Raw genomic sequence first — 18,783 nt, forward strand, 5'->3', positions numbered from 1 at the left:
GTAGCGTACCCTCTGGTGCCCTTTCTTGAAGAGGGGAACCACCATCCTAGAGGCCAGTCTAGAGGCACTCTCCCCAAGTTCTATCCATTTTTGCAGAGGTATGTCAGTTGAGACAGTTCAGAACATCCAGAGGCTTACAAACTCGAGTCCAGTCTCATCCACCCTGGGGACCTTCCACCATGGAGTTGTTTAACTACTTCAGTGACCTTGCCTCCAGTAATGGGAGGTTCATCCCCTTTGTCCCCAGATTCTGGTTACTCTGACCTTGGAGGACCTTGACCCTGTAGCTTTAAATATGACCCTGAATGCTTTCAGAAATGTCAGATTTTCCATTTTTGCTAATTTATTTGGTTTAAGCTGTTTCCATATACAAACCCGGCCATTTGTTCCAATCCAGTCCAGATTTTAAATGTGTTTAACATCATTTCTATTATCCAGTTAAAGCAGTGTAAGTCTGTTTCTCAAAAATATTAGTGTTACAACATTCAAATTTCTCAACAAAAGATCTCCTCCTTTCTGTTGAAGCTCAAAGACGTAAATCCTAGAAATTAAGCTAGAAGAATAAGAATCTTGCTTTTTTTTTTTTTTTTTTGAAGTGAGGATCCTGCTGAGAAAGATTGTTAACATGCTAGAAACAGAAAATATTAGCTCTTTTATGTCTCAGTCTCCAGACAAATAGGACTGTGTGTGTCTATAGTTATGTTGTTTTGATCTTTATGTCTTTGTTCCATGTTTCTCTCTGCAGACATAGACGAATGTGAGAACCCAGATGCCTGCAGTCAGATCTGCATCAACTACAAAGGGGATTACAAGTGCGAGTGCTATGAAGGTTATGAGATGGACCCTGCCTCTAAGACCTGCAAAGCCGTAGGTAGGGCATTTATCACACAAGTGAATACACACACTGTCACTGATGGAAGCTCCCACCAAAATACAGTCGCACATACATATGAGGAATCACACATAGAAACCAACTCTCACATATTCAGCAACGGCGCTCCAACTCTAGCGCCGACTACCCAGTCACATCCTACGCAGTTCTCACACAGTGGGACTCCGTGAACGGAGAGTATTGCTTTGTATGCACTTCTTGCACAGCAATCTGTGCAAAGATAAATATTTGCCATCTTTTTTCTGCAGCTCTCACTAATGAAAGTTTGCAGCCAGCTGCTTTTGCTCTCCCCAGAGTGTTAAGGGAAGGGTGTTATGCAGGGGAAAGGTCTGCCCACTCACTGCAGGACACAGGCAGGGTCTCTACCCATTGTTGGCCAGAGCAAATACACTGAACAGCGGTTTGAATGAAAATAAAATCTTGTCCTCTAAGCTGCACTTGGCAAGTTTGCAACTGAAAAGAAGTCTTCCTTGATGCTATTCAAAACACAACTGTACATGAGCCCGTTAGGTATACCTGAGACTTGTTTAAAAGCACAATTTGGGTTCTTGGTCCTTCTAATCAGTTCGCACAGTTTTCAGTCTGTTAGAGCTGACGTTAAAAATAACTATCCTGTGGTTACCAAGCCTTTAAGTACCTGCAGATAATGTTTCTATATATTTTACTACAAAAAGTACAGGAAACGGACGGTCTAGAACAGGAGTGAGCAACTCCAGGCCTCAAGTGCCGGTGTCCTGCAGGTTTTAGATATCACCTTGGGTCAACACACCTGAATTAAATGGTTAGTTCATAACCAGACCTCTGGAGAACTTCAAGACATGTTGAGGAGGTCATTTAGCAATTTGAATCAGCTGTATTTGACCAAGGACAGATCTAAAATCTGCAGGACACCGGCCCTCGAGGCCTGGAGTTGCTGACCCCTGGCCTAGAATGTGTAACAGTGCATGCTTTCAAGTTTTTAAGCTTATTAGCATGTCCCTACGATGTGTTGTTTCTGTGTTCGAAGACATATCGGTGAAATAAGCAGTCAACACAGTAGGTGACTAGCCTGACTGAACAAACCAGAACAACATGTTGCCTATGTTGCCACTGTAAAGTTCACTTTTCTCCTCCTTCCTATTTTCCAAAATCAGTTAACAGCTCAAACACGTATGGCTAAGGCACGGCCGAATTAGTCCAATATCGCAACTTGTTTAGAGAAGAGACACAGAAGCAGACGTGGGGGCTTGTATGCATCTCTTATATATGCATGAATATTAAAAGAAGTGAACATGCAAAGTTGCATCTGTACGGTGGCCCTGAGAGGCCAAACGGACTACAACTTAAGAAAACACCAGCAATAAGAAAAACGCTGCAAAAGCACACAAAACACAACGGAAATAGGAAAAACGAAAAAAGAAATAGGAAAAAACACAAAGGAAGTGTTTCTGGGGAGACAATAACCCAACGGACCAGTTGCAGGAACCCAAAACATGGTAGGCGTGTTTTATCATGATTCATATAATACTGATGACGGATTTTTAGGCTAATAGTTAGACTAACACACTTACCTCTCATCTTTTCTTTCCTCACAAAACCGATACATCCTCCACTTCTTCTAAGTGTCTCCCAGCGCAATTCTTAGTATATTTTGGTTCCTGCAACTGGTCCGTCGGTTTATTGTCTCCCCAGAAACACTTCCCTTGTGCTTTTGGAAATCAGCTTTTTCCTATTTCTGTTTTCGTTTTTCCTATTTCCATTATGTTTTGTGTGCCTTTGCAGCGTTTTTCTTATTGCTGGTGTTTTCTTAAGTTGCAGTCCGTTTGGCCTCTCGGGGCCACCGTACATCTGAGCCGTATGAAGACATTAAGGGTTTTTACAAAAAACAAACAAACTTCTAAATATACAATTTCAGTTTTCAATTTAAACTTTTACAGATAGGTACCTGCTATCTTGCTACATGTGCTAACCATGACCAGTTGGTTCAGTATTAGTGCTGTATTTAAAATATATATACAGTATATTTCAAGGAAAGAAATTACCTCATGTTCTGGTGATGTTAATTCCTTTCTACTCTCTATTTACATACATACATTGAGAATGGAACTTTTAACTGATTGACTTACACAGCAAATTACTTTTCGGCGAGAGAAAAGAGTGTTATTAGTAATTACGGTCTGAGGTTAAGTCATCACAGGGTAAACTGGTCTGGTAATGAGAGTGCTTAAAGCAGAAAACAGACCTTCACTTCTAACCTAAGTGGCATAAAAAACAGCATTGATTGCTTTGTGTCTCTGTGTGGGAATCTTTATTACTGTTAGGTAGAGCAAACAGTCCTTATCGGAGGCCAGGCCATTTATAAGATGGCAGCATGGAGAAGCAGAAGAGAAATGAGATGGATACTTACGCGGTATATGACTTATTTCTCTGCTCGTGTATACATACTGTTCATCATTTTCATTTTTTTGCCAAAGGAGACAAAAAAAGAAGTCTGAAATGTGACTGGATGGATTCCTGTTTAAGTTGAGGATTGTTTATTCAGAGGAACAAATCGGGTTGGCACCATAAGTACAGGGATGCCTGTTTTATGAAGCTGAGGTAATTTGGATTTAATAAAGCTGCGTTTTGCTTATGAACTCATTTCTAGACTCGCACGTGCACAGCAACAGAAATCACCGTACATGTACACAGCGCATAAGTAGTTATTTTGAGGAGTCACGTCATGATTTCTAGACAGATGCAATTCCTCTGCGACTGACTGGTTAGGAGGAATGTCACATTCTGCGATGAGATGGGAAACAAACCCGGTGCCAATATCATCTGCACATATTGAAGTTCAGAAGCTGTCATACTCATATCATCTGAAGGTTATTAAAGTTGCATATAAGTCCATTTTTAGATATGCTGTTGCTGTGAGTTGAGGTAATTGTGAAAACGCTACGATGTGTTTGGTGTACAGTAACTGTGTTTCATTTATAATCCTAGAATGCGCTTTCTGTCTCTGCAGATTCATTTCAGAGTAATACGCAAGTGTTACACCAGCAGTGCTAATTCAAAGTAACATCTCAGGCTGGAGTTATGATGTGATTTCTTTTCTCAGCTCTGTTTGTGTGAGCGTTTGTAACAGTATATGGCAGAATCCATGAAAATGACCAGATAGTCACGTTTTTAGCTAATGGTAGCAAAGCAGGATGTACACACTAACGGGGTGAACCATACATGCGCGCATACTTGCAAATTAGGCCAACCAGTCGTGGCAGACGGCTGTCCCTCCCTGAGCCTGGTTCTGCCGGAGGTTTCTTCCTGTTAAAAGGGAGTTTTTCCTTCCCACTGTCGCCGAGTGCTTGCTCAAAGAACTTGGCAACATTGATTGTTGGAGTTTTCTCTGTATTGCTGTCGGTTCTTTACCTTACGATATAAAGCACATTGAGGTGACTGTTGTTGTGATTTGGAGCTATATAAATAAAACTGAATTGAATTTGATATTTTATCCTCTGGAGTTTGTCACTTGGTCACTACAATTAGCAAATCTAAGCTGTAAGAATAAAATTAACTTCGTACTAATTAAAACAGGCTTTATTGGCTGTATTAAAAAAAAACCTCTTTAAAATACTTCAATTAAAGTCTGTGAAATTAAAAGAAATATAAATGAATACAATGGCAAGAACAGTGTAACAGCTGTGGGACTACATTACAGGTACACTCGATAAATGCAGGCTGTGGCAGTGATGCAGAGGAAAGTTACAAACTGCCTTTGGTCCAAAGTGTTGTGTTATTTTTCTGTTCTCTTGTTTCCTTCTCTTGTGTCTTGTCATCTCTCTCATCTGTAGTGTACTGCAGGCTTCACCTCAGAGCTGAGAACAATTTGTACCTTTCTTGACAGTTTGTACACACTTCTCAGAAAGGTTTTAAAGGACTGGTCAAATTCTTTTTCCCCCATTGTCAGAAGATTTTGCCACAGGACCAAAAATGTTGCTGAATAATGTCAAAACTCATCAAAGGTTGTGTCTTGTGCTTTTAGGCTTCAAGTATGATATTATTTAGCATTTAATTCTGTTTGTCTAGAAAGAAACTGGTCAAATTAAACCAGAATTTAAATTCAAATTTACGCATCTTTATTCTGCTACTTTAACTGATCGCATCAGTGTTCTCATCATGAAAGTCCAGGTGCACCGACAATTTTTTATATATAAAATATAAACGCATATGGCTTTTAACCCCAAAAATAACGAAGTGTTATGTAAGCTGCTTTGTGATGACGAATGACAGGAAAGTTGAATGACTTTTGACACAGCTGTCGATGGGAAGTTCATTTCTGTTCTCCGCTCTCGCATCTGTTCGTCATTATATAGCACGGTTTGTAAGTCTTAACAAGCACTTCTGACCCTGACGTGCGTGCATTCTTCCAGACATACCATCATCCTATTTACCTCCTCTAGTGCTGGTCTGTTCACAAAAGCTTCAGCTAAACATCGCTGTCAGCCTGCAGAATTTCTCACCATTATTTCTGACCTTTCTGTCTGTCTTTTTTTTTTTTTTTTTTGGATTTCATTTTTTATTTACCTCTTACTTTGTGAAGCTCACAACATAAACACCTGGAAATCAGTGCTCCTGCAGCATCTAACAGTGTTTCCCAGGCTGCACTTATCCTTTTGCAGCTTTATCTTAATTGGCTGATGGGGCAGAGCAGCCCTGAACGAGCACTGCAGATTAAAATATATTTACGGAACCATGTTGCTGTTCAGATAGCTGACTGTAGCTTTGCAGTATCTTGTAGAAGAGATAATCTTGCACTTTTTGATGACATCTGTAGTGCTGGGGCCTTTCGGAAAACAGTGACTCAGCTTCTTTTTTTTCTTTTTTTAAAAAAATAAACTTCAGAAGGACATATTGCTGTGACAACACCGATGAGGGATAAGAGATATTGTCGTGAAAAAGTGAGTCTGTGGGGATTGATGAAAGACATGTCGGAGTTATCCATGTCCTCATTATACAGGCTTCAAAATGTTCTTACTTTTCTCTCTCTTTTTCCCACTTTCCCATGTTTTCACTTGTTTTGCTGATGGCTTTTTCCTTCGTCCTTCCTTAATTACATCCTCTTAATGATCATTTCTCCCTGACTTTACCTGGATTTGTCAGATTTACTTGCGCTTGCCTGTTCCTTTGTCTCTCTCTCGCTTTCTCTCTCGCTCGCCCTCTCAGCAGGGGAAATTGATGATTACAAACCCAGTAGTAAGAGAAAAATGATTGGATCCTAGCAGTAGTAGAACTGTAATATTTTCTCCTTGTGCAGTGGCCTGTAATAAACCAGGGCTGAGGAAACCTGTCAAAGCACGGTTGAGTCGGTGTGAAAGTAGGAGTTTGTGCTGTCTGTGCACGCTCAAACGTTGCTGCCGTCCGGCTTTCTGTCTTGTTTGAATGCTTTTTGTGGCAGTGTTTTGATTTTTGTGGACAGTGGAGAATAAAGATGACATGACAGCTAGTACAGAGAACAAACGTGAAAAAACGGAGCTGGAAAATGTAATGGGAGTGGCAATCCAGGACACAGCAGTGCTGCTAAATTAAAAGAATGTAGTATTATTAGCTGCACTGTAGTGAGAGTCCAGGACTACATTTCTTGTATTTTAGGTTGAAAGTGCTTGATGACAAGAGTATGGATGTCACAGCAACTCCCATGCTCACAAACTAAGGTATCTCTGTGTGCTAGAGTTGACCTTGTCACCTACCTAGAATTATTCAAATGCTTGAGCCATCCTCACCTTCAGTCAGCTGAAGTATGTCCCCTACCAGGTGACTAATGTGCCAGCGAACGCCACATCCTGAATGCCCCTGAAAAAGAGAACCCAGCAATGCACTGTTGTACTTAAAATAGACTGTGTCATGGCTCTTGTTGGGTCACTTCACTAACAAGAGTAATGTAACTTTTTCCAACAGTAGGACACCACACTTGCATGTTTATTCCAAAACAATAGTCTTTAAAAAGGGATGTGTGCTTTCCATTTGAACCGAATCATACCACATACATCATTTTCCCTGTTGTGCATAATTGTGTGAAAAACTCACTCAATAATATGATGTTGTTCTAAAATCTATGTGTAGATGGGCAACATTATTATTTTAAAGGGGTTGTTTGGATACATAATTTATGTTCACATCATCAAAAATACATGCTTTAAGGACCTAAATAGTACAAATGCAAAACAAGAGTACAGTTGGCTTACATTATGTTCCCTTTTGGGAATAAGGCTAAACACTCAGCACTACCCACGATATCTTTGTACACAACAGTATGTAGGTTATTAGACTGGTGAAGAATAGCACAGGGAAACACTCGAACAGCCTATTTTGTGTGCATGTGTGTTAACAAAATGCCACAATGTTCCCAGGAATGGGCGTCCCAATAAATTCCTCTTAAGGTCAGGCCATGCAATGCCCAGAGAAATTGCTTAAAATCCCAAGAGCTACATCTCAGACACTAAAAACCCCTGTTAGGGTGTTAAATGTCAAAGTTCATGACAGTTCATGATGCCAAAAAAAGGCTGAACAAGTGTGGCGATAGCGTCTTCTCTTAAGAAAGACAGCGGCAAGCACACCTTAGCTTTACAGAGTTCATCTTAGCAAACCACAAGACTTCTGGAACCATGTCCTGTGGACAGATGAGAACAAAGTGGAAATGTTTGGCCATAATGCACAGCCCCACGTTTGGCAAAAACCAAACACGACATAATCAGCACAAACACTTCATACCAACTGTCAAGCACGATGCTGTATACCAAAGTATTTTAGAATCAAATATGAGGCCATCTGTCTGACAGCTAAAGCTTTACCCAAATTCGGTCATGCTACAAGACAATGATGTCAAACACAGCAGCAAATCTGTAACAGAATGAAAAAGAAAAGAATGAAGGTGTTGCAAAAGTCCAATTAAGGTCATCCAGACCTACACCCGAGTTATGCATCATCCTGCCAAACCTCAATGAACTGAACCAACGTTGTGAACAGTCAACCAAAGTTCTTCAGTAGCTTCAAGTTATTGCTAAGGTGATTCTACAAGCTACTGAATCATGAAGAGTACTTTAGAGTTTTTCAGAGGACTGCATAGAGTCCTATCAGAACTTCGGCTTTCACGTGATTGTGTAGATTTGAAAACTGTGGAGCAACGACTGCAAAGGCTCTTTCACCTCTTTGCTTGAGGCATGACCTTGAGACATGTACAGTAAGAAGTCTTTACCAGTGGGTCTGTGAGACTGGAAAATATTGATGAATATGAATGAATAAGACTGGTAATACAAGCTAGGGGCTGCCCATTAAGAGCCTTGATCAAACAACCATAAACTGAATTCTAGAATGAGACACAATGCCAATGCAGAGAGGCCAGGACTGGAGTGATGTGCTCATACTTTCGGTTCTAGTCAGCAGTCTAGCTGCAAATGCCTATAACAGTACAGCTTCACAAGTTCAGCTTTCATGTACAGGTATTTTGCAAGGGTAACAAATATTTCCCTGTGACATACCAAGAGCAAAAGCAGTACAAACGGCCCATATTTGGTAGGTTCCTAATTTAGAGTCACAGCAGTGGGTTACAGGGCAGATGAGCTGTTCTGTATAACTTCTCTGTCCAGTTGTTTCATTGATGGTAACATAACCATCTTTCCTTTTCCATCAGGAAAGAGTCCGTACCTGCTGTTCACTAACCGTCATGAAATCCGTCGTATTCACCTGCTGAAGAGTGAGTACACACAAGTGGTCCCTACACTGAAGAATGCCGTGGCCCTGGATGTGGACGTGTCCACCAACAAGATGTTCTGGTGTGATCTGTATCATCAGAAAATATACAGGTACACACACATACAGCACGCACACACAATGACAAGTTATATATATTTTTTAAATTATTTATTTAACCCTAGATTTTTCTGGATCATTCTGTTTAATCGACAGAAAAATGATCTATAATTGTATATTTTAGTACAATTATTGAAATGCTGTAAATGATGTGTATATATTCTGTCTATAAAGGCAGAGGAAGCCCATATAAAACGATGAAAGCCACCGTATAGACGCAGGACCTTAAAGTTAGATAACTCACTTTTGTCATTCTTCAGCCAACATGTTCATTATCTTTCTCCTCTATCCATCCATCTTGTGTGCTTCAACCTGTCACACCTTCTGGTAGTGAGTCAGCCGCACCTGTTTGTCCTTCACACACACTGTGTGAGTCTGTGTGTGTGCACATATCATAGCTTTGCACATACATTTGTGTGTGTGTTTGTGTCACCCTGATGGCTGACAGGTTGTGGGAGGGGCTTTCTATCATCTCAGCTGAGCCATATGCTCTCACTAATTTCACTGCCTCAATAATCGCTGCCATTATTCATCTCCATACACACACATTCACACGCAGACATTCTCCCACACAAACTTGGTAACACAGTCAAGGGCTTGTGACAGGGAACGGACAAATGAACTCATTTTTCACAGCGAAGTCTATTTTTCGATGCCGTAAATAAACTCACATATCAAAAGTTGCTTTAAGTAGCAAACAGCGAGGGAAGTTATACAGCTTAATCTACTTGGCGTTGTCCTTGATGGTGTTTTCTTTTCTCTAATCTTTCAAAGCAAAATCTTCTGCACTTGCACCTAAGTGCATAGCATCAGAATCAAGCTTTCCTGTTGTATAGAATATCTGCTCTTTTTGACATTACCATATGTTTTCTTTTCTCCTGTAACGTCACAGTAGAACATATGTAAGCAAATTATCCAAGTTGGCTTGGTGACAGATCTTAACCCCAGGTAGAGATGAAATTAGAAATCGGAGCTTATTAGGTTGGACTACTATCAGTAAATTGTGATTTATTTATTTTTTATTTTGTTTTGTCCCCTGATAAGGTGATATATGAAATAGCTAGGCTTATTAAAGTCTGCACTACTGATTCACCCTCAATGTGATAATGTGGTTTTCCAGACTAATTCATAGTGATTAGCATGCCACGGGTCGATGACTTGTTACCTTCTCCCAATGATGGAGATGTCTGTTGCAAACAATGGTTCAACCAATTAAACATGCAATCTGCTCAGTGGACTTGGACTCATCTGTCTCTGTCTTATTCTTCACTGTGCCTGAAGCCTCTGTTCAGCCCACCAACCTGTTCAACCTAAGTCTGTGTGAAGATTTTCTAACTCAAATTAAGGACATAGTGAAATTAGAGTGAGTAAAAGAATATAAAGTGGATATAAAACATCCTCATAGCACTGTCAAAATATCGGGATTTGGGATGTTAAGAAAATATGAGCCCAAGAAAAATGACTTCAGAACTTTGTCCATTTTTAATGTGACATACATAAATTAAAAGCCATGGTCCAGAAAGAGCTTATAAAGCGTTAAAGAGATCTCATGATTTAAAGGTATCAGTCAGGAGAAGGGTACACAAGAATTTCCAAGCTGTTAAATATACCATAAAATGCATTGTGTTTTACTCAAAATGGACGGAAATATGAACAGTTCCAATACTGATACCAATTTGGCACAAAAACTTAAGGCAGCTGCTAGACGAAAATGATGAGGAATTTCACCCTTTAGCACAACAATGACCCAAATCATTCACTTCTACAAAAGAATGTCTTCACCAGATGATTAAAGTTTTGGAAAGACTTAGACCTGAATCCAAATCAAAACCTGTGGGGTGACCTGACGATGATTTGTGGCACTTTTGCAAAGAAGACTGTTAAGTATTGCCAAATCAAGAGACACAATGCTGCGGCAAACTCCTAGCCAAAAAGACTGAACGGTGTAGTAAAATCAAAAAAGTTCTTTAACAGTATTTTAGTCTAAGGCTGTGCACATTTGTGCAGCCAGGTAACTGTAAGTTTTTCAGTGATTGTCCCCCACCCAAATAGAATTGAAGAGTGACTGTGAATTGTGCAGGTTAAACTTTAAAGATGGAAATGATTTTCTTAAATCGTTTACCTTGATCTCATTTTCTTCATTTTTATACATCATGAAAACCTGACGTGTTGAATTTTTATATCCGCTGTGTTCGTAAAAATTAAATATTGGAGAAATTGACCAAGAGATTAAACAGAAAATATGTTTTAGTGGAACTCGCGATTACTCAGTATCAAAGAACAGAATGTAATGTAAAAGAAAATTGTTTCAAATTGAATTTGTGTCAAATGTAATTTTTGTTCTGGCGTTTCAATGGAGTTCAGTAGATGCATGCTGCATCAATAACACGATGGGTTTCCTTCATGTCCACCATGCTTGAGCCGTTTTAATTTAACCTCGAGGGTGAAACAGTGTGGTGTTGGATCCATGTTACAAACCCTGAGGCACTCTTGAGAACCCATAGATTATCTATCACACTCACACAATAACATCCCACACTCACCTGACTGTAAAGATATTTGGGTTGGCAAAATGTAACAGTGAGCATCTCCACCTCATCCCTCGCTCTGACTACCAGTCAACCTTCTTCTTTAGTTAAGATGCACCTCCCGTCTCCTCTTCACTCCTGTAGGCGTTGCTAAAATGTGAAGGCACTGTGCAACTTGGGACATTGCTTGTCCCAACCTTTTATCAAGCATTTTTTCTTCCATCTTGCTCTTGCATTCATATATTGTCAAGGCAGTAGTCTATTAAGTTTTAACAATTTTCACCAATAAAGGAAATGTCAGTGGGGAATGGGGACAGAAGAGTTGACAGAGTAAGTGGAAGGAGGAGGAAAATCAAAGAAACTGAAGACAAGAAAGGGACACTCGGTTAAAGGGGAGATATAGGCATGTGGTGCTGATAGAAAAAGACAGACTCATTCTCCCTGGGAGGCTGTGTTTGGTGTGAAGGCTGAAGTTGTTATAAAGGTGTCAGGATTGGGTGCCCCTCACACCTGAATAGAGTGAAGAATCTGTGTTCCCAACAAGATATCTAAGCCACTCACAATCAAGTCATTCCTCCCAAGGAAAGGAAGCCAGACGGTGGTAAATCTATCGTGCCAGCACCTCTGTGATGGATTAGGCTTTTATAATTTCCAGATTACTTACTGATACATTTCCTTTCCATCCGCCCACCAGCGCTTACATCAACAAGGCCAGTGACTCATCACAGCAGGTGACGCTCATCGATTCGCTCCACTCCCCGGAGGGCCTTGCTGTCGACTGGGTCCACAAGAACATCTACTGGACGGACTCAGGCAATAAGAGCATATCTGTCGCTACGGGAGATGGCAGGAAAAGGAAAATGCTCATAACCACTGAGCTGAACGAGCCACGAGCCATCGCTGTGGATCCGCACCAAGGGTGAGTTGGGTTAGTTTTAGGGTAAAAGGATTTTGAAAACATGCACAAAGGAGCAAAAGATGGCAAAGGAGTTGAGCAAAAAGGCAGGAAGGAGGGAGGGGGAGTAAGAGGTCCTACTGTCATTGTGTGTGTGTCTGTAAAAGCCAGTGTTATTATAGTAGAAAGAGATTGGGTGTAGAGGTTGGCCTAAAGTATTGCACCAAAGTAAGGCTATTTGTACCACTGAGCCCATCTGTTAGATTAAGCAGTTTAACAGTTTTCTTGAGATGGGTTGTAACACTTTGTCTTCCCTTTCTAACTCTTTCCATTTGTCTCGGGTGCCTTGAGCTCCCCAAAGACGTCTTTTCACAGCTCTACAAAGCTAGACTAGCATGAAATACATGCAAATGAAGCCACGATTTCACAGTTTTATCATGGACACACATATTCAGATAAGGTCCAAGTTTCTAGTACCTGCTGTTTTGCACAGTGCTTTCCCTTTTATGTTTTCACTGCCTGTCTTACTAATAATACAGTCATTTTGCAAAGAAAATGAGAGAAGATGTCTGTGGAACATCGTGTGACGGAGTACAGTTGATTTTGTCAGTTAAGAGTTTTTCAGAACAATTGACATTGCATATTGCACATTAACCTCTCTTCACTGGTCCTAGGAAAGTTACTCCTTTCATTTCTGACACTGAACTGGCCGTGCCTTAATGATACAACATGTATATAAAGATGAACTTGGCCACAATGGCATCTCTCACTGGTTTTGGACTGTATTTGGGTGATAAGCTGTATGTTAAGTTAGCAGCTAATGCTAGCTAGACACACAGATAAGCTGCTAGTTATTAAGTAACAGACAAATAAAATACTAAAGTTTCACTCACCAAAAGTAGAGCACACAGGAAGCCATATTATTTGTTAGATGATTGTATTAAAAGTTCAAAAGGTCACAAACGCAGAAACAAAAAGGTCCAGTTCGATGACTTGAAGTAGCGGAAGTTGAAGCCTTGCCGCAAGTTGGTGCTACAACCGCCTGTATCAAAGTGTCCGTCACGCTCCACAGCACTAATAATTCACAACTTTAAGTCTTAATACTTTAAGCCCCTATAAAGGGATGAAATGTAAAGATGTCACAAAGGTGGAAAATTGCTTTTTATACAAAGCTAGAAACTTTTTTCACCCCTGCTCTAAAGCTAGGCACTCAGCCACAGATAGCCACACATTGGTTTCTGAAGTGCCATATTGTGTTGAAGCTTTTGCCATTACCAGCTTGGTTGGCAAAAAACCTGAGTTGACAAGAAGTCAAGTGTGAAACCGCACAATAATTGGCTAATGACTTCTGATGGACAGCTATTACCCATCAAGTGTGCAGTTTTTATAGCATTTTGTAACATGGTTACAAAATATTTCAGTTGATATTTTATTCAGTATGACCCAAAACAAATGAGTAAACCTTTAAAATCAGAAAGCCATTTCTCGTAGCCTTCTGTAAGACTTCAGGTCTCTTTTACAACCACAGCTATCGCCATCTGGTGGCCCTCAGAGAGAATGCCGGCAGGTCACGTTGGTTTGATTTCTCAGCCTCCGAGGTTGCTGCTTCAATTTAATCTAACTTGTGTATCTTCCCACAGGTTTATGTACTGGTCAGACTGGGGAGGTCAGGCCAAAATTGAGAAGGCTGGGATGAATGGAGTGGATAGACAAATTTTGGTGTCTGAACACATTGAATGGCCCAATGGAATAACTCTAGGTAAGGAAAAAAACATGTAGCTTTGAACATGCAAAGCCCACTGAAGAAGGATGAAAAGCTAGAAGATGATGCCTAGATAGAAAAATCAATCAGCTCTGACAGCAGTTTTATTTAAAAAAAAAAAAAAAGTTATTATGCTGACATTGCTTTTAGAGAGAGAGAGGAAAAAAAGTGTCTCGAGTGAATTCAACACAAAGAAAAAAAACAACACATGGAGGAAAGCCAGAGAGAGACAAACAGCACAAGTTGAGAGAAGAAAATAGTCTATGGGTGCTGAAACCCAAGTAGCTCTTATTGTTATATACCTCAGTTTGTGTCTGGCTCTCATCAATCAAGCCAGTGAGTATGAGGCTCCGAATTAATAAGCCAGACGCTCTGTGCTGTCGATACCTCCCCTCATCCCTTTCAACTCCCTCCGAAGCACAAGCCAATTCCTCTCAGCTGCCCTTGCCTGAGGAGAAATAGAAGCGCACAGTCGCCACACTCTGTGGAATTGAGGTGTCGCCGCATCTGTATGAAAACAAATTATTTTTTGGAATAAGGCGAATGAGAGGCTTGGCGCCAGGCGGCTGTGGGAGAAAGGGTGAATTGTGTTCCCCTGGTCATTGATTTCATAGAGACCACCGAACAGTGCAGGTGATTGAGTCAGGAGAGGTGAATGGGGACTGAGAATCGTGTTAATTCTCTTCCTCCTTCAGTTTACTTTGGTGCTTTTATTGGATGTTTTTTTTTTAAATATACTTCCAGTGTTTTACCAATTTCGAATTGCTTATTGCACACAAAAGCTTAATTCTTTATTATTTACTAATTAAATTCTTGCTTTCTGTTTTTTTAAATGATTTTCTTAAAAGCATAATCTTAGAGTCTGGTGAAAAAAAGAGTAATACAGGGATTATTTCCTTTGCTGTTTAAATTCAATGTGGTGTTTCGATTTCAAAGTAAACACCACAACACTTTGACGCTCGTAGCAAGGACACAACAATGATTTGGGCCTAATATAAATAATATAGCAGTGGCTGAAATGTGGAGTTATTTGAGATTTGCGAAACAGCAAAGTTTTTCTTTAAAATAGGTCCAGCAAGACTAATGAATCTGTTCAAGGGCACGTATATTTTCTCCAGCAAAGAAGTCAAGCGGCAATATTACAATCACATCTGTGTTTTCTTAGTACGGGGCTGAGGTCGTCATGTCAAAGAAGATTGATTGTGTAGCTACTGGGCCATTACATCCATATACCCCTCACCCTAGGCCGTTTCACTCTGAGTGACCTCTCTCTCTCCATTCACCTTCTCCCCTACCCCCTCTTGATTTTGTTCTCTCTCGCTCTCCCCCTTCCCTGCATGTTCTCAGACTTGTCCAACAGACGACTTTACTGGGTGGACTCCAAGCTGCACCTGCTGTCCAGCGTGGATTTCAATGGTGACAACCGCAAAGTGCTGCTCTCCTCGCATCACCACCTGGGCCATCCCTTTGCCCTCACTGTCTTTGAGGTACAGCAGTTGAGAATTGAGATTCAAATGCAAAGAATCAGACCAGACGGTAATACCAGAGCTCTGGTCTGGTGCATACAGCTGTTTCTGTAATATGCATTTTTGAAAGTGTGCAGTGTTTTTTTTCGTTTCCAACCTTTTGGGCAAATTTTAGTTCATGCTAATGTAATAATTCATCATTAGACTATATCATCATACAGGGATATATTTTCTGCTCTAGCTGTATACCTATTGAAATATATGCTGAACGGTTTATTAGGTACACATTGCCACTAAGGCATCAAACAGTTAGATGTGAATCTCTTGTGCTACCACATCCCAAAGGTCCTTTTTTGGTCTGGTGACCGTGGAAGCCATTTTTGTATGGTGAACTCCCTGTCATGTTCAAGAAACCAGTTTGAGATTATTTGAGTGGCATGGTATGGAGAATTATCCTGCTGGAAGCAGCCATCAGAAGATGAGAACACTGTCGTCGTAAAGGGATGGATATGGTCACCAACAATACTCATAAGTTAGTAGAGGGTAGGGACCAAAGAATGCCAAGACATTTCCCCTGCACTATTTAATCACCACCAGACTGAACTGTTTATATAAGGCGGGATGGATTCTTGCTTTCATTTTATTTATGCCAAATTCTGACTTTACAATCCGAATGTAGCAGCAGAAATTAAGACTCATCAGATTGGGGATCATTATTCTAATCTTGTGTTGACCAGTTTTGGTGAGCCTGTGTACGCTCTAGCCTCAGTTTCCTGTTCTCAGCTGACAGTAAAATATGTTCATGCGTAGGGTTTCTGTCTTGGTTAATGTCCTTGGTTAGATTAAATTTCTCAGTGTATGTCTTATATAATTTTGGGTTAGGGTTGGGGTTAATTTGAAATCAGTTTGCTTAAAGTATCTTAAATAAATGTGAAGAATGCTGAACTCTTTTTAAGTATATATGGATATACACAGCACGCTTTTTCTTTATTTCCTAATAGAGTTAGTGGGAGGCTTTACCTGGAATGTAAACAAGATCCAGAAGTTCTTATTTCACTCCCAAAATAAATGTAAACACACACACCAAAGGGGTCTCAGCTCAGTTATCGCTGCCTTGTAAGTGACAATCATATCTTGTCTGTTGATTCCCAACATGGTTGCGTATTTCTAGACTTGCAGTGAGCAAAATTTTAGCAGTGGGATGAGTTTTTAAGTACACTGTTTTGATGCCATTTATAACTATGCTTGTTCATCGTCATAAATGGAGGACTGTCAGGCTTAACACACATTTTCAGAGTATACTAGCGGTAAAAGAAGTGAGAGAACTCAAGGGGGAGAGATGAGTCGGTGCAGGGGCATGGCTGACTGACTGAAAAGAAATGAAGATGTTATAAAAGTATAGAAGCAGGATAAATCCAAAGAAGAAATTGTTGTTTGCTTGCTGACGAGTGTAGAGTCACAATAGAGTGCATCAATCAATAAAACTAATTTGGGTGTATTTATTGAGGTGGGAGTGAATCGGTACGTTAGGGCCCATCAAGCATAGATGATGGTGCGGATGGTGGGAAAACAGAACTGGAGGAGTGAGGAGAGAGCAAGGATGAAGGTGGGGAAAGTGGTAGGTGAAAATGTGATCAGTAAGTAGTATTTGCTCCATTCCCCTCTTTGCTGCACACACTGTGATGATGGGAAAACAAAGGGAAGAAGGGACATCCATCATGTCCAGCTGAGAGCGTGTGAGTGTGTGCGCGTGTCTGTGTGTTTGCGTGTAAAAGAGAGAAAGGAAACCGATGTTTCGAGCAGCAGTGAAAGTTCACCCCAGGAGATTAATAGCTCTCGGCTCTTCTGGTCTTTCTTCTGCTCTGGTTATGATATACACCAAATTAAAAACCTTTAGCAGCACAGGAGGATGTCACAGTGCCTACAGACTGATAATGGGAAGTTTGTTACTTTTAGAATTGCCTGGTTCAAATTTTGAACTAAAACACTGAACGTTTTTGATCATTTAATTCATTCTGGCTTCAAGGAAATGCTCTAACAAGTAAGGCACCAGCTGTGATACTTCATAAAGATAGGATAGGATAAAAGAGCTACTGTTCTAGGCTACTGAACAGAAACAGAAACACGCTTGCAGCATCAGTAAGGAGGGACAGGATGGGGCATACTACCAATAACAGAAGGCACAGTGCCCGTCCTGCAGATGTGATACAAGGTAAGCCTGCAGCATAGACCTGACCAGGACAAGCACACTTACTGCACAGTGCAGAAAATATGGAGTGCAGTTTACTGATATGCACTGATATAATTCATTTTAATGGAGAGAGACAGAATAAAGTCCTATAGAAAAGTTCCCAAGAAGGCTAAAGACTTCAGAGAGTTTCTGGCCAAAATCCCTCCTGAGATGTGTGCAAACCAACTCCATGAAACAACAAGACAGGAACTAAGTCATGTTTTGCTTGGGGATCAAATACTCAATTACATACAAATCAGTTTAGAACTTTTATGTGATGTGTTTTTTCTGTATTTTTGGTTGATGTTACGTCACTCTCTTTAAAATGAATCTACCATTTGTAGCCATTTGTAGATGGATAGCAAAGGCAAGTCTATACCCAAGTTTACACTGAATCCTAGTGTGAAGATGCTTTGCAGGGACAACATTTTCTCCAGCCAAAACATAGCAATTTCAAACACAAGTTTTTATAGAATGAAAAAAGTGAAAGCTGTGGCCCGTGTGTCCTGCCTCAAATTCAGCAGAACAGTTGGAGTATTTTAAGGTGGACTGTGGAGCAAGAAAAACAACACCTCCAGCAAAGAGCACCTGCAAAGAATCATCTGTGTCGAAAATGGCAGAACACATTTCCACAGAGTCACTCATGCAAAATATTTAAAACTGGTGTCATCCATGCCCAGGAAGTTTGAGTTTTATTAAAGGTAAAAGCAGAGAGAGTAAAAAATATTACAGCATGCACGAGTTGCACGGTGTTGTTGTGGTAGGACTGTCGCCTCGCTTTAGTTGGTCTTGGGTTTAAATCTAGGCTGAGGCCTTTCTGTGTGGAGTTTGCGCGATCTACCTGTGGCTGTGTCGATTCCCTCCACATACTCCAGCTTCCTCCCACAGTTCACAGTCATGTATGGGGTTGGGTGAAGCTTAGGTTGGTGATTTTAATTGGTTGTAGGTGTGAATGTGAGCACAAATGGTTCTCTGCCCATAGTGTCTGTCCCTGAGTGGAAGAAAGTAGACTGGTGAATCAAATATTGGAGCCACGCTAACAAAGAGTGCACTTACTTGTGTTGCAGTTGATTCTTAGATAGTGTAAATTAAGCAAACGTTAATTTAACTGTTCCTATTCTTTGGTTAAAAACAAAGTAACTGTAAAATGTTCACATTTAGCTCATACACTGTTCGGTTAGTTTCA

The 18,783-nt window shown here is 40.5% G+C and overlaps 1 protein-coding gene across 4 annotated transcripts in view; it reads left to right on the forward strand.

Annotated features, from left to right (window-relative positions):
- lrp8 (low density lipoprotein receptor-related protein 8, apolipoprotein e receptor) overlaps positions 1-18,783 on the forward strand; it is a 170,636-nt gene that overhangs the window by 129,095 nt on the left and 22,758 nt on the right. For all 4 annotated transcript variants that reach the window (XM_063460686.1, XM_063460688.1, XM_063460687.1 and 1 more), the window contains exons 9-13: positions 746-871; positions 8,538-8,709; positions 11,939-12,163; positions 13,780-13,898; positions 15,249-15,388. In XM_063460686.1, the coding sequence (XP_063316756.1) occupies positions 746-871; positions 8,538-8,709; positions 11,939-12,163; positions 13,780-13,898; positions 15,249-15,388 (782 nt within the window). The remainder of the gene's footprint in view (positions 1-745; positions 872-8,537; positions 8,710-11,938; positions 12,164-13,779; positions 13,899-15,248; positions 15,389-18,783) is intronic.

This window comes from Pelmatolapia mariae, linkage group LG17 (genome assembly GCF_036321145.2).
Source record: "Pelmatolapia mariae isolate MD_Pm_ZW linkage group LG17, Pm_UMD_F_2, whole genome shotgun sequence".
In the NCBI taxonomy this organism is placed as follows: domain Eukaryota; kingdom Metazoa; phylum Chordata; class Actinopteri; order Cichliformes; family Cichlidae; genus Pelmatolapia; species Pelmatolapia mariae.